General features: G+C 41.4%; 1 protein-coding gene across 1 annotated transcript; it reads right to left on the minus strand.

Annotated features, from left to right (window-relative positions):
* Window positions 1-11,607: 11,607 nt before the first annotated feature.
* Window positions 11,608-14,248, minus strand: LOC148037118 (uncharacterized). Its single transcript, XM_087676052.1, has one exon. The coding sequence runs from the start codon at window positions 14,101-14,103 to the stop codon at window positions 13,201-13,203; it is 903 nt and encodes a 300-aa protein (XP_087532178.1). The 5' UTR covers window positions 14,104-14,248; the 3' UTR covers window positions 11,608-13,200.
* Window positions 14,249-15,423: the final 1,175 nt, after the last annotated feature.

Below are 15,423 nucleotides of genomic sequence, written 5' to 3' on the forward strand. Positions count from 1 at the left end.
ATTATGCTGTATGTTTATTCCCTCTCTCTCGTTCCTTCTTCCTTTTTCTCTTCCTCCCCCTCTCTCATTTTCTTTAACAAAACATATATCTCTCTCTACAACAACAATAACAACAACAACAACAACACTAATAACAACAATAACCACTACCACTACCACTACTACTACTACTACCACGACGACGACTACTACTACTACTACTACTACTACTACTACTACTACTACTACTACTACTACTACTAAGAAAAGAAAAGAAAACTACTATTACTATCACTACTACAACAACAACAACAAATAAGAGAAGTAGACAACAAAAAACAAGAAAACAAAAAAAACTATTACAACAACAACAACAACAACAAAAAACAAGAAAACCACTACTACTACTACAACCACGACTACGACGACTACGACCACGACTACGACTACGACTATGACTACGACCACGACCACGACCACGACGATGACCACGACCACGACCACGACTATGACCACAACTACGACTACGACTACGACTACCAGTACCAGTACCACTACCACTACCACTCTAATAAACAAGAAAAGAAGAAAAAACTACTGCTACTACCACTACTACAACAACAATAACAAATAAGAAAACTAGACAATAATAAACAAGAAAACAAAAAAAACTATTACTACAACAACAACAACAAACAAGAAAACCACCACTACTACTACAACCATGACTATGACTATGACCATGACTATGACTACGACAATGACAATGACTATGACTACGATTACGACTACGACTACGACTACGACTACGACTACCACTACCACTATAATAAACAAGAAAAGAAGAAAAAACAACAACAATAACAACAACAATAACTATACTACTACTACAATAATAATAAATAAGAAAATAAGAAAAAACAACAACAACAACAACAACAAATAAGAAAACTAAACAACAATAAACAAGAAAAGAAAAAAAACTACAACAACAACAACAACAACAAACAAGAAAACAACAACCTCTCCCTCCTTTTCTCTCTCCCTCTCCCTCCCTCTCCCTCTCTTTCTCTCTTCCTATTATGTTTAATGTTTTCTCCCTCTCTCTCTCATTCTTTCTTTCCTTTTCCCTCACCCTCTCTCTCTCTTTCTCTCTTTCCCTATTATGTTTAATGTTTTTTCTCTCTCCTCTCCCTCTCTCATTTCCTTTTCTCTCTTCCTCTCCCTCTCTTTCTCCCTCCCTCCCTCTCCCTCTCCCTCTCTCTCTCTTGTTTCCTCTCCCTCCCTCTCCTTCTCTTTCTCTCTTTCCCTATTATGTTTAATGTTCTTTCTCCTCTCCCTCTCTCATTTCCTCTCCCTCCCTCACCCTCACCCTCTCTTTCTCTCTTTCCCTATTATGTTTAATGTTTTTTCTCTCTTCCTCTCCCTCTCTTTTTCCCTATTATGTTTAATGTTTCCCTCTCTTTCCTCTCCCTTCCTCTCCCTCTCTCATTTCCTCTCCCTCCCTCTCCCTCTCCCTCTCTTTCTCTCTTTCCCTAAACCAGTTTAATATTTTTTCTCTCTCCTCTCCCTCTCTCATTTCCTTTTCTCTCTTCCTCTCCCTCTCTCCTCTCCCTCCCTCTCCCTCTCCCTCTCCCTCTCTTTCTCTCTTTACCTATTATGTTTAATGTTTTTTCCATCTCTCTCTCGTTCCTTCTTTCCTTTTCTCTCTTCCTCTTCCTCTCTCATTTCCTCTCCCTCCCTCCCTCCCCCTCCCTCTCTCTTTCTCTCTTTCCCTATTATGTTTCTCTTTCTCTATTATGTTTAATGTTTTTTCTCTCTTCCTCTTCCTCTCTCATTTCCTTTTCTCTCTTCCCTATTATGTTTAATGTTTCCCTCTCTTTCCTCTCCCTCCCTCCCTCTCCCCCTCCCTCTCTTTCTCTCTTTCCCTATTATGTTTAATGTTTCCCTCTCTTCATCTCCCTCTCTTTCCTCTCCCTCTGTCTCCCTCTCTTTCTCTCTCATTTCCTCTCCCTCTCTCAATACACATGAATTTTAACAAAAACAAGTAAAATAGAAAGAGAAAACACAAAAACAAAGCAAGAAGAAATAATGCACTCACCGTAAAGGCTCGAAGAAGGATTCGGCGGCACCTCTTCGCGACGGCGGCTCCTCTTCGCCCTCCGTACACTTCCTCCTCTTCTTCGCGAACAGCGACAACGGCAGCGAGAAGCTTTCCTTCTCCCTCTTTCTCTCTTTATCTCCCTCTCCCTCTAAAATGCAAGATGTTCGCTCTCCCTTTTGCTCTCCCTTTCGCTCTCTCTTTTGTGTATGCGCACAAAATAACGCTCTCGGATTTCAACCTGCGTTTTTTTCGTCTGAGTACCATCACTATTTGTGTCGCTATTAGCGACGCTAATAGCGATGCAAATAGTGACACCGCTATTTTGCGTCGGAAAGCACCGTCACTATATCTCCATATCCTTGTAGTGCCCCCTTCTTCACCTCACTCCGATGACGAAGACTAACTTCTGTCATGACTATGTGACTTACAAAAAAAAGAAGAAAAAGGAAGAGAAAAAGAAAAAGACAAAGACAAAGAAAGAAAAAGTGAAAACACTAGACCCTCCCCCCCCAAAAAGCATCTTGAGTATCATAATCACTACAACTAGGGGTTCTCAAGTAGGTGCGTCTACTGGCCTCGGTCGACCAGCTCCATCCCTAACTCCCTAGCCTCATTTTGATTTCCCACTTCATGCTTAGGGCACATCAAGGGCAGGACGCACCTAGGGAGGTAACACTTGCCTACGGTTAGACATGTCACCTTAAGTTGCCCGCACTGCAAACCCCCTTATGCTACAACTCGGTCCTCAAGTGCGGGACACCACCGAGGGCTTGCCCCATCTCCTAGTTTCACAATCACGTGAACCACCCACCACACGGCAGAGCAGGCATCCCTAGGAAGTGAACCTTCTTTTCTTTTTATGTACAAAGGAAGGCTCCAAATCCTAGCTTCGGAGGCTCCATCATCCATGTAATGCACTCCCGGCCTCCATCACCTTAACCAGGTGATCTGTGAAGTCTAATTCCTCTACAGTCCCATCATCATCGACTCACACTTCTGTCCTTTCTCATCGAACCTTTATCAGCTCAAAACCGCAATGTCTCGGAACTAGCAACTGCCTAAGAGAATGGCCATCTTATGTGACAACGTTCCCATGCAGGCCAACGAAGGTAGAGGAAGACCGAGGTAGCCCTAGTTAGAAAGTGACCGAAGAAGCTCATTTGGAACAATGCAGGAGAAGACAGCCAGGAGGGCCAAAAGACTGATCTATGTAATACCATCTTAAATTTCAAAGATGGATTCGTCCTCCCGCCATCCTCCAAGCAGGAATCCGTCGAACACCATATTCAATTTTAAAGATGGATCCACTCATCCGCCTCTCTCCATGCAGGGATCCGTTCAACTTTATCTTCAATTTGAAAGGATGAATCCCCTCAATACCAGTAGCAAAGAAGGACCCGCCCCAACTACATCTTCAATTTTTAAAAATCGGTCCATTCAACACCATCCCCCGCAAGGGCTTGTATACAAACTCAAGAAAGCCATATGGCTACACCCATTCCCCCTTCCAACGACTTTATATTAGTGCCATGGGACTAGTACTCATCTAGGAGGGGGGTAATGTTAACCCTCAGATGAACAAGGTGAAAAATTTAAAGTAGAAGACAAGGCCGAGGCAAAAGTGAAACGGAAGACGAAGGTGTGCTAAGAAAAATATGGAAACACAAGAAGTGCAGAAAAGTCCTAAATCGAGGAGAAAGGCGCACAAGAAAAAGCGCAAGTCAATACTTTTGTAAAAGAGCGCAAGGTGCACCATGATTTATTTTAAGAGTGCCGAGCTCTCACCTTTTGTGCAAATTGTAAAGGTAAATGGGTGGTAGGAAGGAAGCTAGGAAGATAGGAGAACAATGGGAAAAAGGGCCTAGGCTACGGTTGGCCATGTAAAAAAGGGAATAAGGAGATGACATTCCAAAAGAGATTTAGGGTTTTGTATATAAATTTCAAAAAGTAATTAGAGCTCATTCTTTGGTGTGTGGAAAAGTGGACTTTTCTTCTTCTCTTCTCTTCTCTTCTCTTGCTATCTTGCTTGTGAGTACTTGAGGGAGGGAGTGTGAGTGAGTGAGGGAGTGAGTGTGTGAGGGTGAGGGATCTTGGAGGTGAAGCCCTATACCATCTCTCCTCCTCTTCTTATTCTCTTCTCTTCTCTCGTTTTGCGCATGGCTATGGAGGATGGAGCTTGGAGGAAGAGACTTGGGGATGCTTGAGCTTGCATCACGAATCGTGGAGTTACTAGAGTGCTTGAGAGAGGAAGCAACTCAATCGGGCATCAAGGTAAGCTCACTACACTCGTAGAGAGGGATAGCGTGTCAGCTATGTGAGAGGTAGACATTAGTGCTCGCTTGAAACGCTTGAACAATAAGCGGTTTGTGGGTCTTGGCAGTCGAGCGTGAGCACCCGACACATTAGAACACTTGCAGAAGCATACAGAAGACAACAAAAAGCATACAGAAGCTCAATACTACATAGAAGGTGTACAAAAGGCATAAGAATCACATAGCTCAAACCAAAACCATAAGAAACCATCCAAATCACTCTCAATCATTTCTCAAACCACTCATCTACAATCATAACCTCTCAAATAAAAAGGAAATATATCAAAATAGAAACCAAAATAGACCTATCAGAACCAAACAGACACACTATAGAATCAATTAGCACATCATAACTCAACTCAAAACTATCATGAGCTTCTCAAACCTACTTGATCCATTCCAAAAATCTTCAAGTAATTCAAAACCAATCAATCAACCACAAAATCAAACAAAAATCACCCAAAATCCAACAAAAAAGACTAAATATACAGACATTTCAACACTCAACATGAATTCCATTTTAACTTTTCTAATGTGCAACATTGTCCTTTGGCACTTATCACACATAGGGCTTGACAAAAAGGGTTGCATTGTTGAATAGTGTGGGCCATTATAGTTGGGATTAAAGTACCTTTCATACTATGGAAGATACATCAAAGTGTCCATCGACAATGCCACCATGCACCTCTTGTAGCACATCTTCAATTTTATGTTCATAGGCACTTCTCCTGAGTAGAACATCTTGCCCTAAGTGGTACAACTGACTGGCGATCAATTGTTGAGGTCTAGTCTTAATTAAGAGATATGCAAGGTGAGCTTTCTCAATTGGCCGTTCTATTAGGCCAAGCTAAAAGACATGAACAATATCATTAGCCTAATGACATGCGAGATTAACTTTGAAGAGTTGATCTTCTTATTTAATGTGGAATAGATAAGTGACGAGGAGTTGGTCATCAACCCTTGTGGCCTTTTTACAAGTAGTCACTCTAGACAAGTGATTGGCAAATAAAGTGTTGTTTTTCTTTGTGCACACTATAGCAGAGAAGTCAAATTCTAGCAACAATAGAAACCATTGATCAATGCATCATATGGCACAAGGTTGATTTATAAGGTATAAGAGCACTTGATGGTCTACAAAAAATGTGAAGGGAACATGGAGACAATGTCTAAACTTTTTAACAACATAAACCATTACTAGTTCTTCTCTTTTTGTAGTCGAGAAATTCATCTTAGCTTCAATGAATTGTCCACTAGCGAAACTCATTAGAAAATTCATATTAGGTTCATTGGGTTGGCATAATACATCTCCAATTGCAATCTTAAAAGTGTCTATGTGTACATTGAATGTGATTGTCCAATTTAGGGCTCTTAGGATGGGTGTAGTCATTAGAGCCTTTTTCAATGCTTCATAATGGGAGGATTGGCATTCCTCAATCTATGCACAGATGATGATAGCTTGTAAAGTGGTCGAGCAATATAGCTAAGCACAAAGTGATGATAGTACCCAATATGGACAAGGAAGCACTGTACCCCCTTCAGGTTGGTGGGTGGAGAGAGATTCATTATGACTTTGCTCTTAGCTGTGTTAATTGCAAATCTATTTTTCGACACAACATGGCCCAAGATGATGCCAAGCTTTACCCAAAATTGGCATTTTAGAGGATTGGCATTTCTCAATCTATGCCGAGATGATGATAGCTTGTAAAGTGGTTAGTGCATAGTTAAGCACAAAGTGATGATAGTACCCAGTATGGTCAAGTAAGCAATGTACCCCCTTTGGATTGGTGGGTAGAGAGAGATTCATTATGACTTTGTTCTTAGCCGTATCAATTGTTTGCAGTTCTATTTTTGGACACAACATGGCCCAAGATGATGCCATGCTTTACCCAAAATTGGCATTTTAAAGGATTTAGGGACAAGTTATACTTTCAACATCTCTCAGAGACAAGTTGGAGTTTCTCAAGGTACTCTTCTTAACTTGAATGGATACAAAGGTCATCTACGAACACCTTGAGCCACTACTATAGCATGTCGTTAAAGATAGTGCACATGAAACTCCTAGTCCCTCACACACACACACACACACACACACACACACACACACACTCTCTCTCTCTCTCTCTCTCTCTCTCTCTCTCTCTCTCTCTCTCTCTCTCTCTCTCTCTCTCTCTCTCTCTCTCTCTCTCTCTCTCTCTCTCTCTCTCTCTCTCTCTCTCTCTCTCTCTCTCTCAAGACAAAAGCAACAAACCAAGAGCCAAAAGTTAGCACACACAAGAATAGCTTGTTCCATTCATTCTCATCCTCTTTTTACAAGTTTTAGGGTTAGGGTTTTTCCATTTCCTTTGGCCATTCTAGCCCTCTTTTTTGGCCAAGTGACTTGTCATTCCTCCTTGTATGCATATAGATCTATTGATTTACGTGTCATTAACTCTTAGTATTATTCATTTGTTAATGCAATTTGCACAAGAGGGAGCCCGCATCTTGTTATACCTTTTAATAAAAAGGTGAAACATAGTAATTTGTAAAAAATTGTGGCCCTTTCATGCTCTTCTCTTTCTTCATGTCTTCATATAGTCAACAATCTCCATCGTATCATCGACACCATGTTCAACTAGTCTCTTCCAGAGGCTGGGTGCCGCATGAGTCTCTATCACATGTCATTGTGGTAGGTGTGGTAAATTCTTTTGGTCTTTTTGCTTTCCTTGTATGAGCATGTTAATTTTCTCTAACTCCTATCTAGTAAATCTATCCCATAGGGAAGTCCTCTATTGACTTGGTCACTTGAAGCCCACTGCTTTATCCTAAAATTAAAGAGTTGAAAGCACACATATAAAGCCCCTCCAATAAAAAGGGTCTTTTCTACATAAAAGGATACTGAAATTATGTGAAAATTTTATACAAGGCGTGTTTGCATATTATGGTTTTAACACAAGTGATATATCACTACTTTCTTAATAGTCACTATCCTCAATTCTAATGAACATTGCCTCAACAAGATCACTAAAGGTTTCCTTTCTTTTGGTTAGTAACACTTGCAACAAGCATTTCCTACAATATGTTAGGACTTTTAAGCACAAGCTAGGGGACATTTAGTATTAGTCAAAGTGCCATTCTAATAAATGGTAAGCTTGAAGTGAATTCTTGTCGATGATTAGTCCTAGCCTATGAAACAAATATGTATAAGCTTGAAGTGAATTCGTGTTGACGATAAGTCATCCTAGCTTATGAAACAAATATGTATAAGAAAGCTTAACACTAGTGACCATTCAAGGGCTCTTGGAGAATAGGAATCCTTATAATCAGGCATCGCCATCACCTCAAATATGGATGGATCTAGTACCACCAATCTCCACCATTCATAGACTTGTTGCTTGTTGACACCTAGGATTGCCACTTGTGGGCCTCCTAAGAGCAACCTCTCGCGCTCCTCCTCCCCTTGCTAAGGATGGGGTGGATCTAGTAGATGTCATGCCTCGATGACAAGGTGAGCACAACCATCTTGACAACAATGCATCAACACACCACAGTGGTGGGGATGATAACCCTCCCTTCATCTGTTGCACGAGGCATGGATAGTTGCCCCCTTTGCAGAGGATCCTCAAGCCTCTAACAAGGATCCTTGGGACATTTGAGAAACTATTAAGGTCCTTATCACAACTAAATTGGACTTGGATGACTTGATAGAAATTGAGAGCTTGCCATAGCAGATGAGAACTATTGGGCGAGGATGGATATATGTTGCCGAGCAATGTGCAAAGTCAAATGTTCATAAGTTAGCAAGATAGTGCAAGACCCACTGGAACCAAGCTAGTAGAGAGTGGAAGGCAATATATGGTTACGAGCGGTGGATCCCATCTAGACATCCCTAGTACATTGCCATATGAACTCAGGAAGCTGCCAATATCAAATTTTGACAAAGGTGTCCATGATACCATAGATAACCGCATTGGCGGACATCGTGTGGGGCGGGGCAGATCGAAGGGATGATGCAGTGAGCACATCTGTTGACCAGCCGCAACCCTCAATTTGCAAAAAAAAGAATCGTGCACCAAATATTCATTATTACAAATCTTTAGTTCTACTTTACATTTGATTATTTACTTCACAAAACCATCGACAGGGCATGAAACTGCAAACCATGCTGACAGCGATGCACCTGCCCATGAATGAAGGAGTGGACGATGTCGCAAAGAAAAAGGCTCCAGTAGACAACAAGACTAATTATAAGGAATCAGAAATGACAAACTTGTCAACAAGCAATACTATGTAACTTAAGCATCTCAATGCAAAACATATCATGCAAGAGCATCCCTTTGGGCCTCTGCATATTCATGGTCAATTGCATCCTCTCCATCAATGCAGATGTTGTTCAATGCACAATTACAGACCATAATGCATTTTTCAAGAAACCTCAGCGAGGGCCATGATATTTTATCATTCAAATATCGCTAGTGTTGTTTCAAGCAACCAAAAGCCCGTTCAAGTATATGTTTAGTAGACAAAACAATGTAGTTGTAATCTCTTCTGAGATTATTTTGTGGCAATCTGTACGGCATTATCAACCAATTATGCAGATCCTATCCACCATAAGATATAATGCACTTCCTAGTTATGGAAACATTGCCATCTATGAATTCAAGCCATGATAAATACTCCCCGCTAAGCCCGCAAGCATAAAATATTGAGTTGCGCAACACATGAATATCATGTATTGCTTCAGGCCATCCACCATACACATCCAAAAAACCCAAATCCATGACATCATCTATGCACTATACAGACATAGAGTAGTTTTTATTTTTGTCAAACCAATTTGTAGCGCTTACACCACGAGGCTTATCCATGTTCACATGCATTACATCCAAAGCCCTACAAAGTTTGGTAGTCTACCCCTATGCAACAAAAATCCTTCGACTTTCACTCTCTCCATGCTTTCTGCATCTTTTGGCCATTGGATAAAGCGTGCTTTGTGTTCCAAAACGACATCAACAAACTTACGCATGATCTTGTAGATAGTGGCTTTTTTACCCAAAGTGTTCACCGATCTCTATGCAGTGTGTGCCACTAGCAAGACGAAGCATTGCAATGGCAACCATTTTCTCAATAGCAAGAACTCTACCACACATTATTGTCAAAGGGTACGGAATGTCTCCTTGCCTCAAGTGATCATGCAACATGTTAGAAAGGCACATGAACAAGCTAACAAGAAAAGGAAACACCTCCCTGTAGTGAGCAACATCGCCTCTTGTTGCTCGAACATAGAAGTTCCACCAATCGATGGAGCAAGGCTTGACATAATACTCAAAAAGAGGAACTTTCGCACATTTCTTTGATACAACACCTTGAATTGCCTGCACGATCAAGAGAATATATGCATACACCATAGTGGAATTAGCTTGCATCAAAGGCAAGGACCTATGTCTTTGCATGTCATTTATTTTCATCTTGTCACAATCGACATTATCCTCATCATTCCGAATTGACATCATATTTTTCCAATACATGTCAACCACAATCAGGCACAACATAGCCTGTTGTATTGCACCAGTAAGCTGTCTAGGATCAGCCATACGAAACAAGTTTTCTTGCGCATTGGAGAACAGTAAAAAACACTAGATGGATGGTATCTTTTGCTCTTTTGACAGCAGTTGTTGGCAAGAAATTACTTTTAACCTTCAAAGTGTTCAGAATTACAGGATTTGTTGCATTATGGAAGACAATGACTTATAAAATATTCAGCATGATATTGAAATGTAACACTTAAGCATCAAGAGCTGAGATATAATGCACGAATGTTTTTGCTAATTCCAGTCAAGGGTGTTACAGTTTTGGCATTTTGAGAGGCTGAACGGTATCACAGAAAATACAAAAGAGGTTTCATATCTGCATCCAAAGACCACTAAAAAAATCTGATTTCATAGCGCCATCCACATTCGGATAACATGTAATACCCACACATGACTGCATATTGGAGCCCTTGTTTGCATTGGTAGCATGCACAACCAAATTCATTGCAAAAGCATCGTTCTACATCTATACGTATTTGTCATCATTTCATATGCAGCATTATAATCACAGTTTTTCCTGCATGCAAAATCGTGTATGTTTGTCCGCATGTGTTTGACATGTTTCATACTCCTATATGCATTAATTGGCATAGCCATCTTACACAAGTTGTTTCAGGAAGAACAAGAAGATTTATGTTCTCAGCAGTGAGGCAATCTCGCGCTTGAAGTGTCTCTCAAGGTATTTGCAGGGGGCCGTAATCTAGTTTAGGTATGAAGTGCCATGGATTCTAGTATGTCAGTCTTCTCCATGCCTCAAGCATGCCCTGTTCTCCTACATCTTTGTGTGTTTACATACAAAGGTACAGTGTCAATGAAAGTGTTGTGAGCCATTTGCAAGTGCTTAAGCAAGTTGGATATATGTTGGCCATCATGTTGTGGGCTTGCATTGAAATAAAATCTGCACTGCATTTGTTTTTCCTGTCAACCAATTATCTGCTGGCTACATTTTCACATCCTGGTTGCAGATGCCCTATGCAAAAGAAATCTGTTTTTTGATGGAAGAGTCACTAGAAGAGTCACTAGAAAAATTAAAAGGTTTTCGGTTGTACGCAGGTAATTCTGGAACCAGGTAATTCTGGAACGACATCCTCTTTTCATTTGCATCTCAAGGCATCACAGAAATAGCCATCGCACTACGTGATGTACAGCGCCATCATCTGTCGCGTGTGTCAAACATGTAAATGAACCGAGGTTGATGCTAGTTTGGTCACACTCTTCAAGTATGTCTTACTAGTCAGTATGAACATTTGCAGGTTGAAGGAGGGGGCCTAGCGTTGTCCACACAAGCACGACTGTAGACCCAAAACATGCATTTGATCCTCTCCATTGTAGCATTTGATGTGAACTGTCATCCTGAACTCCATGGTGGAACACCTGTTCTGGCATCAACTGCGTACTATGCACCATGGAGCAAGACAAAAGCCCTCACAGCAAGAAATAAACCTGACTGTTGCGCAATGGAAGTAAACGATGCTCTCCATTCCCTCCCTGAGCTTGCCCGTAGGATGGCACGAAGATGGGTGATAACAAGTTCCACATTGCGGACCCTGACGTGGGCCGCGCGCAGGTGGAGTAAGCCTGGCGGCCCGCGGAACGAGTGGTGTCTCGGGAGGTTCCTAACAAGGAAACAAGTACACATAAGAGGTTGATTTGTTAGGAGGGGCACCCAAGGAGGAGAGAAACATTTTTCAAGGGACCTCCTACCATACATGGTTGTTATCATCTCACAAGATTACATTGCATAAGTCATCCGGCACCACCTCCAATGGATAGAATGGCCAAATAGGGGGCTAAACTCGCCATAACAACAAAATGAATTCATTCTAGTTTCATGCTAAGCATTCAAAAGGAAGGGGCATAGAACAATAACAATGTTAGCTTCCCTTTTGCAATCCCAAAGTAGATAACACATTCTTATTGGGATAGTGGGAACAAATCAACGTGAAACTCTTTGTCCAAAATTACAACAATTTCAGGAATAGTTCACTTGATGACAACCCCTTGATTGTTGAGTTTATTAGCTTCTCTAAAAGCTTTGAAAATCCACATTGACCCTAAGACCACCTCTTTATGGACTACAAAATAGCCAACCTCCTTCACCATCATCTATGTGTGATCATAACTATTATTGTACATGCTTGAAGAGAGGCACAATTGCTAACAACCCAAACCATATTGTAGTGAGGACCCATTGATCAAATGTAAGTGTATCGTTATTATGACAAAATATTTTCCAAATTGCATTATGATTTGAGAAGCACATTATGGCTTGAATGGGGTGAGATATACAACAAAACTCCAGCCAATTTCAATCATTGAACCCTGCAATTGCTAGTGGCAAGGAAAACCTTAACTCCTATTACCCCCCGAACTCCTTTCTAATTCCCGCTAAAATTTCAATCAACTTGAGGGGAATTCTAGTGTCGAGGAGCCATTTCATTTAGAGTAAGGTATTGAAATAAGCAAGGTACTGGACATTTTCAAATTTCAAGTGATCAAATACTTTTGTTGTATATAGGAACTATCAAGGTCGTATCTTGTTGTGTATCGGAACTAGCAAGGTCTTAACCATTGCTTCAATTCAATTGCAATTTTTAGATAAGAATATAAAAACTGGCAATGGGGTCCCTAGTACTCCCTACATCTACTTGTATACGCGAGTGTCAAGAGAATTAAAACTCGTGAGATTTCATAAGTGAATTGATTTCTATTCAAAAAGGCCGGGACGGATTAGTTATGATAGGATCAAAAACTTGTCAAACTTGAGAAAATGGCTGCAAATTATGTAGGCGGAAAGTTCTGATACAGGTTCCGGAAGAAAAGTTTTGGTGCTAAGGTTTGAAGGTCTAGCAGAAAAATGTTTTTGTTGAGCAGTGTATTTGATGAACTGTACATTGTGGCGTGAGATTCAACCTATCTAAAACTCGGAAGGCAATGGTAATTTTCAGACTAATCGCCATTCCACCTGTCCTCAAGTGGTTGCGCACAAGATCCCATAATCTGCAATCCATTAGCTGGTGCAGAGACCGGCAGACTAAATTTTGCTCGTTGAACTATCAATCGAGACATTTCAAGCAACTAGCCCTTTTTACAGAAGAAAGAAAGAAAATGTAACGGAAGGTCAACAGTGATTTTGTTAAAGGCTAATCCTTATCACAACCACGACTCCTCCTTGCAGAGATGGCCACTTTGCAGATAGAAAGGACGAACAGTTTCTATGGACATCATCACAACATCATCATCTGCCATAGCTTTGATCCGTCCCGTGCTTGTACCGCCTCATTGACTCCAGTCTTTGCATCTTCATTTTTAGATAAAACTGGCTAATGTATTCGTCTGCTTTCCTGTCGACCTCATCGTCTGCGAATCCGCCATTGATCTCCTCGGCTGGCGCAGAGGCAATCTTTCTCAAAGATTCGCTGTCCGCCACAGGAGGAGAAGCAGTGGCTGCAGCAGCAAAATATTGCAAAGAAGAACTAGAAGGGGAAACGGCTCCTTCTCTCTTCTTGTTCTTTTTGTGGTCTGATCCATGGCGATGGTGGAGTCGATGACCCGCGTATGCAGCCGACAACGTCGCAGGAATCTCGGATTTGCTTTTGGCAAGCCTGAGGGAGCCTAAGGACCTGTCTTTTGGTGCAGACACAGGAGAAGAAGGAGACGGGTCGGGAGGAAGCTTTTCACCTGGCTTTCCCGCAGGCGAAACCCTAGCTTTCGTCTTTTCTTCTCGGAAGGTTTTCTCCTTACGCTCGGACTTTTGCTTGAGCTCGGCCTTCTGCTTATAAGGTTCGCGATGGCTTCTTCTGTTTACGATGCGGGACGTGAGCAGGAGCATCCCGATAACGAAGTTCAAGAGGAAGAACAAGGTGAAGGGAGTGAGGCGTTGTTCGAGGAGGAGGAGGAGAGCGGACCATAGCTCTGAGGCGCTGGAAGACGAGAGGAGGAGGTAAGAGGAGGACGGGGAGGAGGAGGTAGCGGGAAGGACGGCGAGAGGGAGGGCGACAGAAGAGACGAGGAGGAGCTGTGCGAGAGACATGGAACATGAAGAGGTAAGAGACCGAGAGAGAGAGAGAGAGAGAGAGCTTCTTGCAAGCTTCTCGCAATGGCGGAAAATGATAATTAGAATATGGTTTAGTAAAGGCATAGTTAATATAGGATGGTTAAGATTTTGACTCCTGTGGATGAGAAAATGCAAACACGCACATGCAGTCTGATGCAGAGGAGCCGCCTCTCGCTCCCTCCCTCTCTCCCTCAGAGAAGAATCTCTCTCTCTCTCTCTCTCTCTCTCGGACGGTGGCACCCTGCCTCCTACCACGATGCCTGCCGGCTGCCACGTCTTCGGGTCGTCGTCGCCTCTTTGTAGTCACTGATGGGGCCCTGTTCCTAATATATCGTACTTTCAGTACTATGAGGTTGGTAGGGCATTGTTTTCAACGCTGAACCTTTCCATAATCGCGCGTCCGCATCCATGGCTTCCATGATTGCCTCATGAGTGTCTATCCGAAGCCCAAATGCCCAAATGCCAATATGCTCATGTGCCAAGTTCCAACTACGAAGGCTGCAATGTCCATACAAATTTACAAGGTTAGGTAAAGGCAGGTTCGCTTCATCCTAGAACTTGTTCACCTTCATAAAGACCCTTTTTTAAATTTATGCATCAAATAGCATCTCAATAGAAGATACTTCCTTCTTAGATGATTGTGAAAAGGATTTAGTTCCTCTTCCTTCAAATTTTTTTCCCCAACCTTGATGCAAAACCCAACATTTAGTGTATTTTTTCTCGACTCAATTTCCATAACGACAATCAAAACTCGAGTTTGTATTGATGAAAAGTGGCTATTTTTTGGCCCATTAATTTATAACACGAACCCATTTCATATTTTTAAAACCCAAACATCGGTCGCATTTTAACATTTTCCTTTTTTTCCATTGGAAGGGAAACAAGTCTTTCGTGAAGATTGTGCCAAAGGACTTGTCATCACTCTAGTACTCAAAGCATGCTGGTGTTTGTATCTTTACTTTTTGGCATTGCTTTTTGTCCTTTCACATCAAGTTGAAAATTAATGTTTATCCTAAGGCCAAATCCCAATGCCCATGTGGCAAGCCACTAGTTTGGATTTCTTTTTCGTTGAACCATATCAGGATTCTAGAATACTCTTTGTTGTCTCACTGCACTCGAAGGAGGAATTTGAATGTTTGAATCTGTTTTTCCACACATATTTAGAAAAATATACCTCTTAAACGAGATATTTTTGAGAGGAACTTTTTTCTTCTTACACAATTTTAAGAAAGTTTTTTTTAAAATAATGCAATGTTATATTGAATGAAAAAATTGTTTACAATTTTAAGAAAGCTTTCTCAAAAAGCCAGTTAGTTCTAGGATGAACAAAACCAATATAATAGTTGATATTCATGAAGCATCAGGTTAGGTCTAGCCAAATATGGGCTCAAATTGTCCAAGGCC

Source organism: Lygodium microphyllum, chromosome 4, assembly GCF_053477565.2.
Source record: "Lygodium microphyllum isolate KBCC chromosome 4, Lygodium_microphyllum_v1.1.10, whole genome shotgun sequence".
Classification (NCBI taxonomy): domain Eukaryota; kingdom Viridiplantae; phylum Streptophyta; class Polypodiopsida; order Schizaeales; family Lygodiaceae; genus Lygodium; species Lygodium microphyllum.